Source organism: Rhinoderma darwinii, chromosome 9, assembly GCF_050947455.1.
Source record: "Rhinoderma darwinii isolate aRhiDar2 chromosome 9, aRhiDar2.hap1, whole genome shotgun sequence".
NCBI lineage: Eukaryota > Metazoa > Chordata > Amphibia > Anura > Rhinodermatidae > Rhinoderma > Rhinoderma darwinii.
This window is the reverse complement of record NC_134695.1, coordinates 79,219,649-79,238,503: the sequence shown is the minus strand read 5'-3', so window position 1 is coordinate 79,238,503 and position 18,855 is coordinate 79,219,649. Positions and strand designations below refer to the sequence as shown.

Here is an 18,855-nt window from a genome sequence, read left to right as displayed (position 1 = left end):
ATCATCAGTTGTCAGGCAGGGGGCGGGGCAGTAAATATCAGTTGTCAGGCAGGAGACAAGACGCGTCAGTAAATATCAATTGTCAGGCAGAGGGCGGGACTGGTCAGGCAGGAGACGACGCGTTTGTAAATATCAATTGTCAGGATGGGGGTTGGATGTGTCAGTAAATATCCGTTATTGAGCAGGGGGTGAGATGTGTCAGTAAATATCCGTTATTGAGCAGGGGGTGAGATGTGTCAGTAAATATCAGTTGTCAGGATGTGTCATTAAAAGGTTGTCAGGCAGGGGGCGGGACGTGTCAGTAAATATCAGTTGTCAGGCAGGGGTTGAGACGTGTCAGTAAATATCATCAGTTGTCAGGCATGGTCGGACCGTGTCAGTAAATATAAGTTGTCAGGCAGGGTTGGGATGTGTCACTAAATATAAACAGTTGTCAGGCAGGGTCAGAACGTTTCAGTAAATAGTTGTCACGCATGGTCGGGACATGTCAATAAATATCAGTTGTCCGGCAGGGGGCGGGGACATGTCAGTAAATATCAGTTGTCAGGCAGGGGGCGGGACATGTCAGTAAATATCAGTTGTCCGGCAGGGGGCGGGACATGTCAGTAAATATCAGTTGTCAGGCACGGGGCAGGACGTGTCAGTAAATATCAGTTGTCAGGCACGGGGCGGGACATGTCAGTAAATATCAGTTGACAGCCATGGGTCGGGCGTATCAGTAAATATCAGTTGTCAGGCACGGGGCAGGACGTGTCAGTAAAATATCAGTTGTCAGGCACGTGGCAGGACGTGTCAGTAAATATCAGTTGACAGCCATGGGTCGGGCGTATCAGTAAATATCAGTTGTCAGGACATGTCAGTAAAAGGTTGTCAGGCAGGGTCGGAACGTGTCAGTAAATATCAGTTGTCAGGCAGGGGTTGAAACGTGTCAGTAAATATAATCAGTTGTCAGGCAGGGGTTGAAACGTGTCAGTAAATATAATCAGTTGCCAGGCAGGGGGCGGGACGTGTCAGTAAATATCAGTTGTCACACAGGGAGGGACGTGCCAGTAAATATCCGTTGTCAGGCAGGGGGTGGGACGGGTCAGTAAATATCATTTGTAAGGCAGGGGCGGGACGGGTCAGTAAATATAATCAGTTGTCAGGCAGCGTCAGGACGTGTCAGTAAATAGTTATCAGGCAGGGTCAGAACGTGTCAGTAAATAGTTGTCACGCAGGGGCGGGACATGTCAGTAAAAATCAGTTGTCAGGCAGGGTCGGAACGTGTCAGTAAATATCAGTTGTCAGGCAGGGGGTGGGACGTGTCAGTAAATATCATCAGTTGTCGGGCAGGGTTGGGACGTGTCAGTAAATATCAGTTGTCAGACATGGGGCGGGACTTTTCAGTAAATATAAGGAGTTGTCAGGCAGGAGTCGGGATGTGTCAGTACATATCATCAGTTGTCAGGCAGGGGGCGGGGAGGGGCTTGTCAGGGTGTTGTCAGTGTATCTTTGCTCTGGTCACGTGACAGTGAGCATCCTCCTCCCGGACTACATATCCCACGCTGCAGCGCGCCGTCGGTCATGTGACGTAGGGGCGTGCCTGGCTCATGTGACTGCGGCCGCTGTACCCGGTTGTTGTGGAGAGAGTCGGGAAGATGAACGCAGAACGGGACCTGAGCCCCCTGACCCCGAACATCGTGCGAGCGCTGAACGACAAGATGTACGAGAAGAGGAAGGTGGCGGCGCTGGAGATAGAGAAGTGAGAGACACCCGGGAGAAGGAGGAGACCAGAGACACCCGGGAGAGGGAGAAGACCAGAGCCACCCGGGATAGCGAGGAGACAAGAGACACCCGGGATAGCGAGGAGACAAGAGACACCCGGGAGAGGGAGGAGACCAGAGACACCCGGGAGAGGGAGGAGACACCCGGGAATGGGAGGAGACACCCGGGAATGGGAGGAGACAAGAGACACCCGGGAATGGGAGGAGACAAGAGACACCCGGGAATGGGAGGAGACAAGAGACACCGGGGAGAGGGAGGGGACACTCGGGAGAGGGAGGAGACCAGAGACACCCGGGAGAGGGAGAAGACCAGAGCCACCCGGGAGAGGGAGGAGAGAAGAGACACCCGGGAGAGGGAGGAGACCAGAGACACCCGGGAGAGGGAGGAGAGAAGAGACACCCGGGAGAGGGAGGAGAGAAGAGACACCCGGGATAGCGAGGAGACCAGAGACACCCGGGAGAGGGAGGAGACCAGAGACACCCGGGAGAGGGAGGAGACCAGAGACACCCGGGAGAGGGAGGAGACCAGAGACACCCGGGAGAGGGAGGAGACCAGAGACACCTGGGAGAGGGAGGAGACCAGAGACACCTGGGAGAGGGAGGAGACACCCGGGAATGGGAGGAGACACCCGGGAATGGGAGGAGACACCCGGGAATGGGAGGAGACACCCGGGAATGGGAGGAGACACCCGGGAGAGGGAGGAGACACCCGGGAATGGGAGGAGACAAGAGACACCCGGGAATGGGAGGAGACGAGACACGTGGGAGAGGGAGGGGACACCCGGGAGAGGGAGGAGACGAGACACCCGGGAGAGGGAGGGGACACCCGGGAGAGGGAGGAGACAAGACACACTCGGGAGAGGGAGGAGACGAGACACCGGGGAGTGGGAGGGGACACTGGGGAGTGGGAGGGGACACCGGGGAGAGGGAGCGGTTGCTCTGGTGTCCCACGTCTCGGCTGTTTCTCCGCAGGTTGGTGCGGGAGTTCGTGGCGCAGAATAACACCGTGCAGATAAAACACGTCATTCTCATCCTGTCTCAGGAGTTCGCTCTGTCGCAGCATCCGCACAGCAGGAAGGGGGGGCTGATCGGACTGGCCGCCTGCTCCATCGCACTTGGCAAGGTGAGGGGATTACTGGGGGTGGCGGTTGATGGGTGGGGGGATGACTTGGGGCGGTGGGGTGACTGGGGGCGGGTTGATTGTGGGTGGCGGTTGATGGGTGGGTGGGGTGACCTGGGGGGGCGGGCTGATGACTGAGGGTGAAGGATGATGGCTGGCCCCAGTTGGTGAGTGGGGGCGGTTGATTAAAGGGGGTGGGGGCATGACCTGGGAGCAGTTGGTGACTGGGGGCGGTTGGTGACTGTGGGGGGGGTGATAGGGGGTGGGTTGATGACTGGGGGCGGTTGATTACTGGGGGTGGGGGCATGACTTGGGGCGGTGGGGTGACTGGGGGTGGGTGGATGACCTGGGGGGGCGGGTTGATGACTGGGGGCGGTTGGTGACTGGGGGTGGGTTGATGACTGGGGGAGGTTGATTACTGGGGGTGGGGGCATGACTTGGGGCGGTGGGGTGACTGGGGGTGGGTTGGTGACTGGGGGTGGGTTGATGACTGGGGAAGGGTTGATTACTAGGGGTGGGGTCATGACTTGGGGTGACTGGGGGGGCGGGTTGATGACTGGGGAAGGGTTGATTACTGGGGGTGGGGGCATGACTTGGGGCGGTGGGGTGACTGGGGGGGCGGGTTGATCATGGGAAGGGTTGATTACTAGGGGTGGGGTCATGACTTGGGGGGGCGGGTTGATGACTGGGGGTGGCAGGGGGATGGGGTCACCATGTTTTGGGGTCTTGTTCTCACCCTGTGTTCTTGCGGCAGGACTCCGGTCAGTATCTGCGGGAGCTCATTGAACCCGTCCTCACCTGCTTTAATGATGCGGACAGCCGGCTGCGCTACTACGCCTGCGAGGCGCTCTACAACATCGTGAAGGTGGCCCGCGGCTCCGTCCTGCCCCACTTTAACGTGCTGTTTGATGGACTCAGTAAGGTAAAGGACAGAAATGAGGGGCGGCGGCTTCTCTACATGTCGCACTCGCTCTGGGGTTACCATGGTAACATCAGCAGACTTCTGTGCATAGACTTCCTGTCATGTGCCCTCCATTCTTATGAGGTCACATGACCGGACTGTACAGAAGTCTGTTGATGTTACCATGGTAACCCCAGAGCGAGCACAGCGAGGGGATCGGGAGGGGAATATTAAAAAGTTTCATTGTCTTCAACATCAAATCTATTCAGTCAGATTTTGTTTTAAAGTTCGAGCGCCCATTAAATGCTTAAAGGCATGGTATTGCCCGAAAAACATGTTTTGTTTTTTTTAATTAAACATTTAGTGTGTGGGTGATTAAACATTGTTCAAATTTTTTTTATTTTTTTCACGAGTCAGGAAATAGTCAGGAAATATTATAAATTAATTCTAATTTATAATACTACCCATTTTTGGTCACTAGATGGAGCTATTTCCCAAAATTGCAGCATTGCAACATTGGGTTAAAAGCTCTTGCTCTAGTGAGCTCTCAGCATCCCCCCTCCTTTATCCTGGCTAGTGCCGGGATAAACGAGGGGTTTGAACGGTGTAACCTCCTACACTGTGTGTCGCCATTTTTTGAGCTAACACACAGCGTAGTAGGTTTACATACAGTAGTAAACACGAACATACATTGAAATCTCTTACCTGCTCCTGCCGCCGCGGCTCCCTCCGGCCCGTCCGCTCCGTTTGCTGCCGCTGTTCCATGTGCACAAGTCCGGAAGCCGCGACCGGAAGTAGTAATATTACTGTCCGGCCGCGACTTCCGGTCCACAGGAAAATGGCGCCGGACGGCGCCAATTTCGAATAGGACTGTGTGGGAGCGGCGCATGCGCAGTTCCCACACAGACGCCGTACACGGCAGTCAATGGGACGGGAGCCGTTCGCAGTCCCTATGGGACTGTGGCTGCCGTATTCCATGTCTGTGTGTGTCGTTAATCGACACACACAGTAATGGAAACAAAAATGGCAGCCCCCATAGAGAAGTAAATCAATTAAAAACGTAAAAAGTACAACACAGCAACATACATTAATAAAATTTATTGATCTATCACACTAAAACACATAACATATTAAAAAAAAAGTTGGTCGTGACACTGTTCCTTTAAGGAGAAATGACTCAATGTCCGGACACCCAGGGATCGGAGCGTTACTGGGCCCATATTGCAGCAGGAGAAAGGGGAGCTCCACCCTGAAGATGAACGGAGAAAAGGGAGGAGGAGCTCCACCCTGAAGATGAACGGAGAAGGAGGAGGAGCTCCACCCTGAAGATGAACGGAGAAGGAGGAGGAGCTCCACCCTGAAGATGAACGGAGAAGGAGGAGGAGCTCCACCCGGAAGATGAACGGAGAAGGAGGAGGAGCTCCACCCGGAAGATGAACGGAGAAGGAGGAGGAGCTCCACCCGGAAGATGAACGGAGAAGGAGGAGGAGCTCCACCCGGAAGATGAACGGAGAAGGAGGAGGAGCTCCACCCGGAAGATGAACGGAGGAGGAGGAGCTCCACCCGGAAGATGAACGGAGAAGGAGGAGGAGCTCCACCCTGAAGATGAACGGAGAAGGAGGAGGATCTCCACCCTGAAGATGAATGGAGGAGGAGGAGCTCCACCATGAAGATGAACGGAGAAGGAGGAGGAGCTCCACCCGGAAGATGAACGGAGAAGGAGGAGGAGCTCCACCCGGAAGATGAAACGAGGAGGAGGAGCTCCACCCTAAAGCTGTAAGGAGGAGGAGCTCCACCCTGTAGGTGTACTGAGAAGGAGGAGCTCCACCTTGAAGATGTACAGAGCTGTAGGGGAGTTGCGGGGTCTGTACAGTATATGTGACATGTTCACATTTCCCTCTCTTGTATTTCGCAGCTTGCGGCTGATCCTGACCCCAATGTGAAGAGCGGTTCTGAGCTCCTGGACCGACTGCTGAAGGTTTGTGCCCATTATTGGGGTCATTGGTTACCACACTGTGTATGTTACTGTCCGGCTCCTGAGGGCCACACATCACCCTCATCCGGGGTAAGGGCCAGTCATACACCGAGGGCCCGCTAACGTGACCGGCCGTGGTCCACAGGGAATACTAAACCTGACATCCAGCCGTATACATGAACCCTCATCATCCTCCGTAATGAGAGTTGTGCTCCTGTTACCCCCTCCCATTATTACATATAGAGAAGCGGAGGGATCATATAACCCCCATATCACCCATGTGAAAAGTAAGTGCCCCCTTGTTGACTGGTCACCATCTGATCTCCGTCTCTCTGGTCGCTGTTCTGTCTTATTGAACCATGAGATAAAAGCTCCCGCCGTCCGCATGATGAGAGTTGTAGTCCTGGGATGTTTCCCTCCTGTCAGTCGCTCTGTTTCTTCTTTCAGGATATTGTGACCGAAAGCAGCAAGTTTGATCTGGTCGGTTTTGTTCCACTTCTGCGGGAGAGGATTTACTCCAACAACCAGTACGCCCGACAGTTCATCATCTCCTGGGTGAGGGTCCGTTCAGCCTTATCCACCACTTACCAATACATCCAAAGTTCTGTACGGATTAATTCCGCAATATTTCTGTGTAACGTGCAGAATGCCAAATCACTGCGCAACCCCTCATAACATTCTGCTGCCTGCAGCCACCACTAGGGGGAGCTCACTACATACAGATATATACAGCTCCCATAGAGTTACATGATAACATTCTACTACCTGCAGCCACCACTAGGGGGAGCTCACTACATACAGATATATACAGCTCCCATAGAGTTACATGATAACATTCTACTACCTGCAGCCACCACTAGAGGGAGCTCACTACATACAGATATATACAGCTCCCATAGAGTTACATGATAACATTCTACTACCTGCAGCCACCACTAGAGGGAGCTCACTACATACAGATATATACAGCTCCCATAGAGTTACATGATAACATTCTACTACCTGCAGCCACCACTAGAGGGAGCTCACTACATACAGATATATACAGCTCCCATAGAGTTCCATGATGACATTCTACTACCTGCAGTCACCACTAGAGGGAACTCACTACATACAGATAGATAAATATACAGCTCCCATAGAGTTCCATGATGACATTCTCCCTGCAGTCACCACTAGGGGGAGCTCACTACATACAGATATATACAGCTCCCATAGAGTTCCATGATGACATTCTACTACCTGCAGTCACCACTAGAGGGAACTCACTACATACAGATAGATAAACATACAGCTCCCATAGAGTTCCATGATGACATTCTCCCTGCAGTCACCACTAGGGAGAGCTCACTACATACAGATATATACAGCTCCCATAGAGTTACATGATAACATTCTGCTGCCTGCAGCCACCACTAGGAGGAGCTCACTACATACGGATAGTGGGATCTGGTGTGGATGACTGGCAGTAGTGGGATCTGGTGTGAATGATTGACTCCTGGCAGTAGTGGGATCTGGTGCGGGTGACTGGATCCCGGCAGTAGTGGGATCTGGTGCGGATGACTGGATCCCGGCAGTAGTGGGATCTGGTGCGGGTGACTGGATACCGGCAGTAGTGGGATCTGGCGCGGGTGACTGGATCCCGGCAGTAGTGGGATCTGGCGCGGCTGACTGGATCCCGGCAGTAGTGGGATCTGGCGCGGGTGACTGGATCCCGGCAGTAGTGGGATCTGGCGCAGGTGACTGGATCCCGGCAGTAGTGGGATCTGGCGTGGATGACTGGATCCTGGCAGTAGTGAGATCTACTGTGGATGACTGGATCCTGGCAGTAGTGGGATCTGGTGTGGATGACTGGATCCTGGCAGTAGTGGGATCTGGTGTTGATGACGATCCTGGCAGTAGTGGGATCTGGTGTTGATGACGATCCTGGCAGTAGTGGGATCTGGTGTGGATGACAGAATCCTGGCAGTAGTGGGATCTGGTGTGGATGGCTGGATCCTGGCAGTAGTGGGATCTGGTGTGGATGGCTGGATCCTGGCAGTAGTGGGATCTGGTGTGGATGGCTGGATCCTGGCAGTAGTGGGATCTGGTGTGGATGGCTGGATCCTGGCAGTAGTGGGATCTGGTGTGGATGGCTGGATCCTGGCAGTGAGATCTACTGTGGATGACTGGATCCTGGCAGTAGTGGGATCTGGTGTTGATGACGATCCTGGCAGTAGTGGGATCTGGTGTGGATGACAGAATCCTGGCAGTAGTGGGATCTGGTGTGGATGACAGAATCCTGGCAGTAGTGGGATCTGGTGTGGATGGCTGGATCCTGGCAGTAGTGGGATCTGGTGTGGATGGCTGGATCCTGGCAGTAGTGGGATCTGGTGTGGATGGCTGGATCCTGGCAGTAGTGGGATCTGGTGTGGCTGGCTGGATCCTGGCAGTAGTGGGATCTGGTGTGGATGGCTGGATCCTGGCAGTAGTGGGATCTGGTGTGGATGGCTGGATCCTGGCAGTAGTGGGATCTGGCGTGGATGGCTGGATCCTGGCAGTAGTGGGATGTGGCGTGGATGGCTGGATCCTGGCAGTAGTGGGATCTGGCGTGGATGGCTGGATCCTGACAGTAGTGGGATCTGGCGTGGATGGCTGAATCCTGGCAGTAGTGGGATCTGGCGTGGATGGCTGGATCCTGGCAGTAGTGGGATGTGGCGTGGATGGCTGGATCCTGGCAGTAGTGGGATCTGGCGTGGATGGCTGGATCCTGGCAGTAGTGGGATCTGGTGTGGATGGCTGGATCCTGGCAGTAGTGGGATCTGGTGTGGATGGCTGGATCCTGACAGTAGTGGGATCTGGTGTGGATGACTGGATCCTGGCAGTAGTGGAATTTGGTGTGGATGGCTGGATCCTGGCAGTAGTGGGATCTGGTGTGGATGGCTGGATCCTGGCAGTAGTGGGATCTGGTGTGGATGGCTGGATACTGGCAGTAGTGGGATCTGGCGTGGATGGCTGGATACTGGCAGTAGTGGGATCTGGCGTGGATGGCTGGATCCTGGCAGTAGTGGGATCTGGCGTGGATGGCTGGATCCTGGCAGTAGTGGGATCTGGCGTGGATGGCTGGATCCTGGCAGTAGTGGGATTTGGAGTGGATGGCTGAATCCTGGCAGTAGTGGGATCTGGCGTGGATGGCTGGATCCTGACAGTAGTGGGATCTGGCGTGGATGGCTGAATCCAGGCAGTAGTGGGATCTGGCGTGGATGGCTGGATCCTGGCAGTAGTGGGATCTGGCGTGGATGGCTGAATCCTGGCAGTAGTGGGATCTGGCGTGGATGGCTGGATCCTGGCAGTAGTGGGATCTGGTGTGGATGGCTGGATCCTGGCAGTAGTGGGATCTGGTGTGGATGGCTGGATCCTGGCAGTAGTGGGATCTGGCGTGGATGGCTGGATCCTGGCAGTAGTGGGATCTGGCGTGGATGGCTGGATCCTGGCAGTAGTGGGATCTGGTGTGGATGGCTGGATCTTGGCAGTAGTGGGATTTGGTGTGGATGACTGGATCCTGGCAGTAGTGGGATCTGGTGTGGATGGCTGGATCCTGGCAGTAGTGGGATCTGGTGTGGATGGCTGGATCCTGGCAGTAGTGGGATCTGGCGTGGATGGCTGGATCCTGGCAGTAGTGGGATCTGGCGTGGATGGCTGGATCCTGGCAGTAGTGGGATCTGGTGTGGATGGCTGGATCTTGGCAGTAGTGGGATTTGGTGTGGATGACTGGATCCTGGCAGTAGTGGGATCTGGTGTGGATGGCTGGATCCTGGCAGTAGTGGGATCTGGTGTCGATGGCTGAATCCTGGCAGTAGTGGGATCTGGTGTGGATGGCTGGATCCTGACAGTAGTGGGATCTGGCGTGGATGGCTCAATCCTGGCAGTAGTGGGATCTGGCGTGGATGGCTGGATCCTGGCAGTAGTGGGATCTGGCGTGGATGGCTGGATCCTGGCAGTAGTGGGATCTGGCGTGGATGGCTGAATCCTGGCAGTAGTGGGATCTGGTGTGGATGGCTGAATCCTGGCAGTAGTGGGATCTGGTGTGGATGGCTGGATCCTGACAGTAGTGGGATCTGGTGTGGATGGCTGGATCCTGGCAGTAGTGGAATTTGGTGTGGATGGCTGGATCCTGGCAGTAGTGGGATCTGGTGTGGATGGCTGGATCCTGGCAGTAGTGGGATCTGGTGTGGATGGCTGGATCCTGGCAGTAGTGGGATCTGGTGTGGATGGCTGGATCCTGGCAGTAGTGGGATCTGGTGTGGATGGCTGGATCCTGGCAGTAGTGGGATCTGGTGTGGATGGCTGGATCCTGACAGTAGTGGGATCTGGTGTGGATGACTGGATCCTGGCAGTAGTGGAATTTGGTGTGGATGGCTGGATCCTGGCAGTAGTGGGATCTGGTGTGGATGGCTGGATCCCGGCAGTAGTGGAATTTGGTGTGGATGACTGGATCCCGGCAGTAGTGGGATCTGGCGCGGGTGACTGGATCCCGGCAGTAGTGGGATCTGGCGCGGCTGACTGGATCCCGGCAGTAGTGGATCTGGCGCGGGTGACTGGATCCCGGCAGTAGTGGGATCTGGCGCAGGTGACTGGATCCCGGCAGTAGTGGGATCTGGCGTGGATGACTGGATCCTGGCAGTAGTGAGATCTACTGTGGATGACTGGATCCTGGCAGTAGTGGGATCTGGTGTGGATGACTGGATCCTGGCAGTAGTGGGATCTGGTGTTGATGACGATCCTGGCAGTAGTGGGATCTGGTGTTGATGACGATCCTGGCAGTAGTGGGATCTGGTGTGGATGACAGAATCCTGGCAGTAGTGGGATCTGGTGTGGATGGCTGGATCCTGGCAGTAGTGGGATCTGGTGTGGATGGCTGGATCCTGGCAGTAGTGGGATCTGGTGTGGATGGCTGGATCCTGGCAGTAGTGGGATCTGGTGTGGATGGCTGGATCCTGGCAGTAGTGGGATCTGGTGTGGATGGCTGGATCCTGGCAGTGAGATCTACTGTGCATGACTGGATCCTGGCAGTAGTGGGATCTGGTGTTGATGACGATCCTGGCAGTAGTGGGATCTGGTGTGGATGACAGAATCCTGGCAGTAGTGGGATCTGGTGTGGATGACAGAATCCTGGCAGTATTGGGATCTGGTGTGGATGGCTGGATCCTGGCAGTAGTGGGATCTGGTGTGGATGGCTGGATCCTGGCAGTAGTGGGATCTGGTGTGGATGGCTGGATCCTGGCAGTAGTGGGATCTGGTGTGGATGGCTGGATCCTGGCAGTAGTGGGTTCTGGTGTGGATGGCTGGATCCTGGCAGTAGTGGGATCTGGTGTGGATGGCTGGATCCTGGCAGTAGTGGGATCTGGCGTGGATGGCTGGATCCTGGCAGTAGTGGGATGTGGCGTGCATGGCTGGATCCTGGCAGTAGTGGGATCTGGCGTGGATGGCTGGATCCTGACAGTAGTGGGATCTGGCGTGGATGGCTGGATCCTGACAGTAGTGGGATCTGGCGTGGATGGCTGAATCCTGGCAGTAGTGGGATCTGGCGTGGATGGCTGGATCCTGGCAGTAGTGGGATGTGGCGTGGATGGCTGGATCCTGGCAGTAGTGGGATCTGGCGTGGATGGCTGGATCCTGACAGTAGTGGGATCTGGCGTGGATGGCTGGATCCTGGCAGTAGTGGGATCTGGTGTGGATGGCTGGATCCTGGCAGTAGTGGGATCTGGTGTGGATGGCTGGATCCTGACAGTAGTGGGATCTGGTGTGGATGACTGGATCCTGGCAGTAGTGGAATTTGGTGTGGATGGCTGGATCCTGGCAGTAGTGGGATCTGGTGTGGATGGCTGGATCCTGGCAGTAGTGGGATCTGGTGTGGATGGCTGGATCCTGGCAGTAGTGGGATCTGGAGTGGATGGCTGGATCCTGGCAGTAGTGGGATCTGGCGTAGATGGCTGGATCCTGGCAGTAGTGGGATCTGGCGTGGATGGCTGGATCCTGGCAGTAGTGGGATTTGGAGTGGATGGCTGAATCCTGGCAGTAGTGGGATCTGGCGTGGATGGCTGGATCCTGACAGTAGTGGGATCTGGCGTGGATGGCTGAATCCAGGCAGTAGTGGGATCTGGCGTGGATGGCTGGATCCTGGCAGTAGTGGGATCTGGCGTGGATGGCTGAATCCTGGCAGTAGTGGGATCTGGTGTGGATGGCTGAATCCTGGCAGTAGTGGGATCTGGTGTGGATGGCTGGATCCTGGCAGTAGTGGGATCTGGCGTGGATGGCTGGATCCTGGCAGTAGTGGGATCTGGCGTGGATGGCTGGATCCTGGCAGTAGTGGGATCTGGCGTGGATGGCTGGATCCTGGCAGTAGTGGGATCTGGCGTGGATGGCTGGATCCTGGCAGTAGTGGGATCTGGCGTGGATGGCTGGATCCTGACAGTAGTGGGATCTGGTGTGGATGACTGGATCCTGGCAGTAGTGGGATTTGGTGTGGATGACTGGATCCTGGCAGTAGTGGGATCTGGTGTGGATGGCTGAATCATGACAGTAGTGGGATCTGGTGTGGATGGCTGGATCCTGGCAGTAGTGGGATCTGGTGTGGATGGCTGGATCCTGGCAGTAGTGGGATCTGGTGTGGATGGCTGGATCCTGGCAGTAGTGGGATCTGGTGTGGATGGCTGAATCATGACAGTAGTGGAATCTGGTGTGGATGGCTGGATCCTGGCAGTAGTGGGATCTGGTGTGGATGGCTGGATCCTGGCAGTAGTGGGATCTGGTGTGGATTGCTGGATCCTGGCAGTAGTGGGAAGTCTATTGATAATGTGTGAGATTTATTTCTGCAGATGAATTGTTTGTGATCTTTTTTCCATTTCTATCTCAGATCCTCGTTCTGGAGAATGTTCCGGACATCAATATGCTGGAATATCTGCCGGAGATTCTGGACGGTTTATTTCAGATACTTGGAGATAACAGTAAAGAGATCCGGAAGATGTGAGTGGGGGAGGGTAGCGCTTCTGGTGTTAGATATATATATATGTGACTCCGCAGCCTGTGTCCCCGGTCACTTGACATTTGTTTAAAGCCCCAACTCCACTGAGGTTTCTTCTCTAGATCCACGCCGCCACGTAAGTCCACACGTTTTATTTGACCCTCCTCCCAGTCACATATACCTGCCTCTGCCATCATTGTAAGAGACCTGGGGCTGCTGGGGGTTATGGTGCTGGACCTCCCTGGGCTCTGCTGCATCTGGCGCTGTGTTCCTGCAGGTGTGAGATGTCTCTGGGGGAATTCCTGAAGGAGATCAAGAAGATGCCGGACAGTGTGAAGTTTGCAGAGATGGCCAACATCCTGGTGATCCACTGCCAGTCGTCAGGTGAGTGCCCAGCCCCCGCGTCTGAGCGCTGTGTCCGGCAGGTAGACCCTGACTGACCACCTTGGTGTTGACAGATGACCTCATACAGCTGACCGCCATGTCCTGGATGCGGGAGTTCCTGCAGTTGGCCGGCAGAGTGATGCTTCCATATTCCTCAGGGATCTTGACGGCCGTCCTGCCTTGTCTGTCTTATGATGACCGGAAGAAAAGTATCCTTTCTGGGGGTGCTGCTTTGTCCCCCCACTAGTCACATCTGATGCCACGACTTCTCCAGTGTTCCCCTTACATCTTGTGACCCCAGGTATTAAAGAGGTGGCCAATGTATGTAACCTGAGCCTGATGAAGCTGGTGACCCCAGAGGATGATGAGAGTGATGACACAAGTCCGTTACCAAGCCAGGATGAGCAGCCATCACATCAAGAGGCCGCGGACTGTGGTGAGACTGTAATGGATATAAGGGTTAGTGTGGCGCCCCCTGGAGAGCACAGATTATGGGAAGTTGTGGGTAGATTCTAAACCGCTAAAAACCTGGGGTGCAGAACAGTCTCCCCATAACTGAAGCCTAAAATGGACACATTGCCACATGCGGGACTCTGACAGGAGTGACAACAGAGGAGCCGTATTAATGTGATCTTCAGGTCAATCCGGCTGGACCGCTTCGCTGCCATGAAAGCGGCGGGAAGTTAGAAAATGTTCACACGCGGCAGATTTGTTGCAGGAATTTTCCTAACGTGAATGTGGTTTGTAGAAATGTCGCCAGTCACGTGTATAGGAGAGATGTCTGCCGCGGAGTGTAAGGCCTCATTCACACGGCAGGGTTTCCCGTCCGGGTGCCGGCCGTTCATAAATCGGCCGGCACCCGGCTGCATTAGGAATGATAGACCCCTAATGGGGCTATTCACACGACCGATTTTTTGACGGCCGGAAAATCCGGCCGTCAAAAAATAGGACATGCTCTATCTTTGCCCGGACACCCGGCCGCCCGGCTCCCATAGAAGTCTATGGGGCCGGGTATTACACGGCCATCACCGGAATGTGTTCCGAGTGATGGCCGGGTTTCCCGTGGCTTGCGCTCTATCTCCTCCTCCTCACAGCGCAGAGTGCATGTGAGGAGGAGGAGTTGATGCCATTCTGACGAATGGCATCGCTGTACACTGTGTGGCAGGGCCGGGGTGTACAGCAGGTGGAGGGAGCGCTGCGCTGGCTCCCTTCCCCTGCTTGTTAAAAGCACCCTGGCTCGGCGACACCTTCGATGGCGCTGCTAGTAGCAGCAGCTGCTGCTGCGGCTGCTACTACTGCAGCGACGCCACTATAGCAGAGCAGGGAGGTATCTCCCCGCTCTGCTATGTGCTAGCCGCACTTTAGCTCCTTGAAGGAGCGGAATCCCCGTGTTTTCGGGGATTCCGCTCCTGGACAGAGCGCTTGATGTCTCTGTCCATATCTGGGCAGTGACATCAGGGGAAACTCCTGAAGCGGAATCCCCGAACACATGGGGATTCCCCTTCAGGAGCTGCCGCTGATGTCACTGTCCGGATCTGCCCGGCCCGGCACGGATGCATAACTTTATGCAAACCGGCCGGGCAGAATGGCCGATTTTACCGGCCGGCACTCGGGCTCGGACCCGACCCGGTCGTGTGAATCCCGCCTTAAAGGGAATAAACCCCACAAATCGGACACTGCCGGGGGCGGCTGCCGGGGGTGACTTCCTGGGGTGACTGCCGGAGTGATCCGATACCTCTATTTGTATTTGGTGATGCTTCTGATTGGACAGGTCCGCAGTATTGCATTTCTGGAGATGTGGCTGATTGTATTATAACCACCCGGTACTCTTTATCCGTGTTCCGCTGCTTCGTGTAGTGACGGATCCTCTTTTTCTTTGCAGGAACTCCAGATATAGACAACGACTCCAGTCTGGACAACATCAATGTGTTTGCACCCAGAAGGTGAGGGGGTTCATGACCCCAGCACAGGGGGGGGGGGGGCATTCTCCATCTACTGTGCCGTCATGTGACTGTCTGGGAGGGGCGGAGCCATAGTGGACAGTGAAACACTAAATATTCAGGAGGATGCAGTCACTCTTCCCCTGCATTACTGTCTGTGACCACCAGGTGGCAGTATACAGCTTACAGTCCCTCAGGTCTTCGCTTAGTCGCGGTTCGATGGGCCGGGAATCTCCCCCTTCATTATTATTAGTCACATCAGTAACTTTCTGTCATCGTGCAGCAAATAATAATGTGAGGGGGGGGGGGGGGGTCACTGATTTTATGTGAATACATCCTCGTCCTCATCATCATCCTCATCCTCATCATCATCCTCATCATCATCCTCCTCGTCATCGTGTATAATGACAAGTTCTGCAGCTTTCTAATATACTCTGTGTTTCAATTCCACACCATTTTAAGATCTCTGCTTGTTTTCGGTGAATGGGAACACTCTTGTTTACACTCCTGCTCACACGGCTGATGGGTTTGGTGCAGTGTAACAGTGTAGACCGTCTTCTATCTGGTAAATACAGGCGCAGCTCAAATCTCTCTCCTGTCCCTGTTCTTTACTACAAGGTATTACTACAGCTAAAATGTATCGGGGTTGTCTAGACATTGTAACAAACCCTCAGCTGTGAGAAGTATTAGGTCAGGATAGATTTTCAGCCTCCAGCTGTAAATAATATACTCATTCACTGACAGCAAGCAGAGATCTTCAAAATGGTGAGGAATTGAAATAGTCTATTAGAAAGTTGCAGAGGTTCCCATCATGCAATGATTAACTGCGCCGGCCCTTTAAGTGCGGATGACTAACAATGAACGTGGGATTCCTGCACTCATCATTGTACACATCATCCGGCATTTACATAACAATGGCGCTGTGAACTCGAGAAGCCGCTGGCAGGTCGCCTCTTTTCCTCTTAACAAGTGATTAACTAGGTTTGTTAACCCTGGAGGGGCTGGGCTGCGCAGTGATTGTGGTTGACGGCGCAGCAGAGACGAGGTTGTAATCTCTCATAATCGCTGTGTAAAAGAAACCTGGAAAATAATCCACAGCAGAAAAACGCTGCGTCTCCTCATGTGACCAGTTCTGTGCCCCCCTCCCCCACCACAGACGGTTCACGCGGGGAGACGCACGACCTGTGACCCCTTTGTACTTAGTGCCTCATTCTCCATTGTTTTGTGGCCCGCAGCGCCCCCGCCGGTGTAGTGACCCTGAATCTGGATGGAATTGTTCAGGTATTGGATCGGTACCTCCATGAGCCGGGCACCGGGATGATGACCCGAATCTGTGTCCTGAAGTGGCTTTATCATCTGTACATCAAGACCCCCCGCAAGGTGCGTGCCCCCCATTATGGTGAAGCTGTAGGGTACATCTATATCCAGCAGGGGGCAGTATATAGACACTATAGATGGCTGCCTGTATAGATCTGTATACTCCTGTACATCCAGCAGGGGGCAGTATATATACAGTATAGATTAGGGCTCGGCAATTAATCGACGTCCTCTTGTAAATTTTGGTTTTATCAATTATTTTTCCCGGGTTAGACTGTATCGTCAACTTCAGGGCACAGATACAGTTGAATCCACTGGTAGAGCAGCTATGGGGACATTATACTGTGTGGTGGCAGCTATGGGGACATTATACTGTGTGGAGGCAGCTATGGGGCATTATACTGTGTGGGGGCAGCTATGGGGGCATTATACTGTGTGGAGGCAGTTATGGGGACATTATACTGTGTGGAGGCAGCTATGGGGACATTATACTGTGTGGGAGCAGCTATGGGGACATTATACTGTGTGGAGGCAGTTATGGGGACATTATACTGTGTGGAGGCTTCTATGGGGACATTATACTGTGTGGAGGCAGCTATGGGGACATTATACTGTGTGGAGGCAGCTATGGGGGCATTATACTGTGTGGGGGCAGCTATGGGGACATTATACTGTGTGGGGGCAGCTATGGGGACATTATACTGTGTGGAGGCAGTTATGGGGACATTATACTGTGTGGAGGCAGCTATGGGGGCATTATACTGTGTGGAGGCAGCTATGGGGACATTATACTGTGTGGAGGCAGTTATGGGGACATTATACTGTGTGGAGGCAGCTATGGGGGCATTATACTGTGTGGAGGCAGCTATGGGGCATTATACTGTGTGGAGGCAGCTATGGGGCATTATACTGTGTGGGGCAGCTATGGGGGCATTATACTGTGTGGGGGCAGCTATGGGGACATTATACTGTGTGGAGGCAGCTATGGGGGCATTATACTGTGTGGAGGCAGCTATGGGGACATTATACTGTGTGGGGGCAGCTATGGGGCATTATACTGTGTGGGGGCAGCTATGGGGACATTATACTGTGTGGAGGCAGCCATGGGGACATTATACTGTGTGGAGGCAGCTATGGGGGCATTATACTGTGTGGGAGCAGTTATGGGGACATTATACTGTGTGGAGGCAGCTATGCGGGCATTATACTGTGTGGAGGGCAGTTATGGGGGCATTATACTGTGTGGTGGCAGCTATGTGGACATTATACTGTGTGGGGGCAGCTATGGGGGCATTATACTGTGTGGAGGCAGCTATGGGGACATTATACTGTGTGGAGGCAGCTATGGGGGCATTATACTGTGTGGAGGCAGCTATGGGGACATTATACTGTGTGGGGGCAGCTATGGGGCATTATACTGTGTGGGGGCAGCTATGGGGACATTATACTGTGTGGAGGCAGCCATGGGGACATTATACTGTGTGGAGGCAGCTATGGGGACATTATACTGTGTGGAGGCAGCTATGGGGGCATTATACTGTGTGGGGGCAGCTATGGGGACATTATACTGTGTGGGGGCAGCTATGGGGGCATTATACTGTGTGGAGGCAGCTATGGGGGCATTATACTGTGTGGAGGCAGCTATGGGGGCATTATACTGTGTGGAGGCAGCTATGGGGACATTATACTGTGTGGGGGCAGCTATGGGGACATTATACTGTGTGGAGGCAGCTATGGGGACATTATACTGTGTGGAGGCAGCTATGGGGACATTATACTGTGTGGAGGCAGCTATGGGGACATTATACTGTGTGGGGGCAGCTATGGGGGCATTATACTGTGTGGAGGCAGCTATGGGGGCATTATACTGTGTGGAGGCAGCTATGGGGACATTATACTGTGTGGAGGCAGCTATGGGGACATTATACTGTGTGGAGGCAGCTGTGGGGGCATTATACTGTGTGGAGGCAGCTATGGGGACATTATACTGTGTGGGGGCAGCTATGGGGACATTATACTGTGTGGGAGCAGCTATGGGGACATTATACTGTGTGGAGGCAGCTATGGGGACATTATACTGTGTGGAGGCAGCTATGGGGACATTATACTGTGTGGAGGCAGCTATGGGGACATTATACTGTGTGGAGGCAGCTATGGGGACATTATACTGTGGAGGCAGCTATGGGGGCATTATACTGTGTGGAGGCAGCTATGGGGGCATTATACTGTGTGGAGGCAGCTATGGGGACATTATACTGTGTGGAGGCAGCTATGGGGGCATTATACTGTGTGGAGGCAGCTATGGGGACATTATACTGTGTGGAGGCAGCTATGGGGACATTATACTGTGTGGAGGCAGCTGTGGGGGCATTATACTGTGTGGAGGCAGCTATGGGGACATTATACTGTGTGGGGGCAGCTATGGGGACATTATACTGTGTGGGAGCAGCTA

At 54.1% G+C, this 18,855-nt stretch overlaps 1 protein-coding gene across 2 annotated transcripts in view; it reads left to right on the top strand.

The window, feature by feature from the left end:
• The first annotated feature begins 1,578 nt into the window (after positions 1-1,578).
• Positions 1,579-18,855, top strand: part of VAC14 (VAC14 component of PIKFYVE complex) — a 32,130-nt gene continuing 14,853 nt past the window's right edge. For both annotated transcript variants that reach the window (XM_075838245.1, XM_075838244.1), the window contains exons 1-11: positions 1,579-1,741; positions 2,736-2,886; positions 3,638-3,805; positions 5,700-5,762; positions 6,207-6,314; positions 12,655-12,764; positions 13,040-13,146; positions 13,221-13,355; positions 13,448-13,582; positions 15,029-15,089; positions 16,322-16,466. In XM_075838245.1, the coding sequence (XP_075694360.1) occupies positions 1,638-1,741; positions 2,736-2,886; positions 3,638-3,805; positions 5,700-5,762; positions 6,207-6,314; positions 12,655-12,764; positions 13,040-13,146; positions 13,221-13,355; positions 13,448-13,582; positions 15,029-15,089; positions 16,322-16,466 (1,287 nt within the window). In that variant the 5' untranslated portion in view covers positions 1,579-1,637. The remainder of the gene's footprint in view (positions 1,742-2,735; positions 2,887-3,637; positions 3,806-5,699; positions 5,763-6,206; positions 6,315-12,654; positions 12,765-13,039; positions 13,147-13,220; positions 13,356-13,447; positions 13,583-15,028; positions 15,090-16,321; positions 16,467-18,855) is intronic.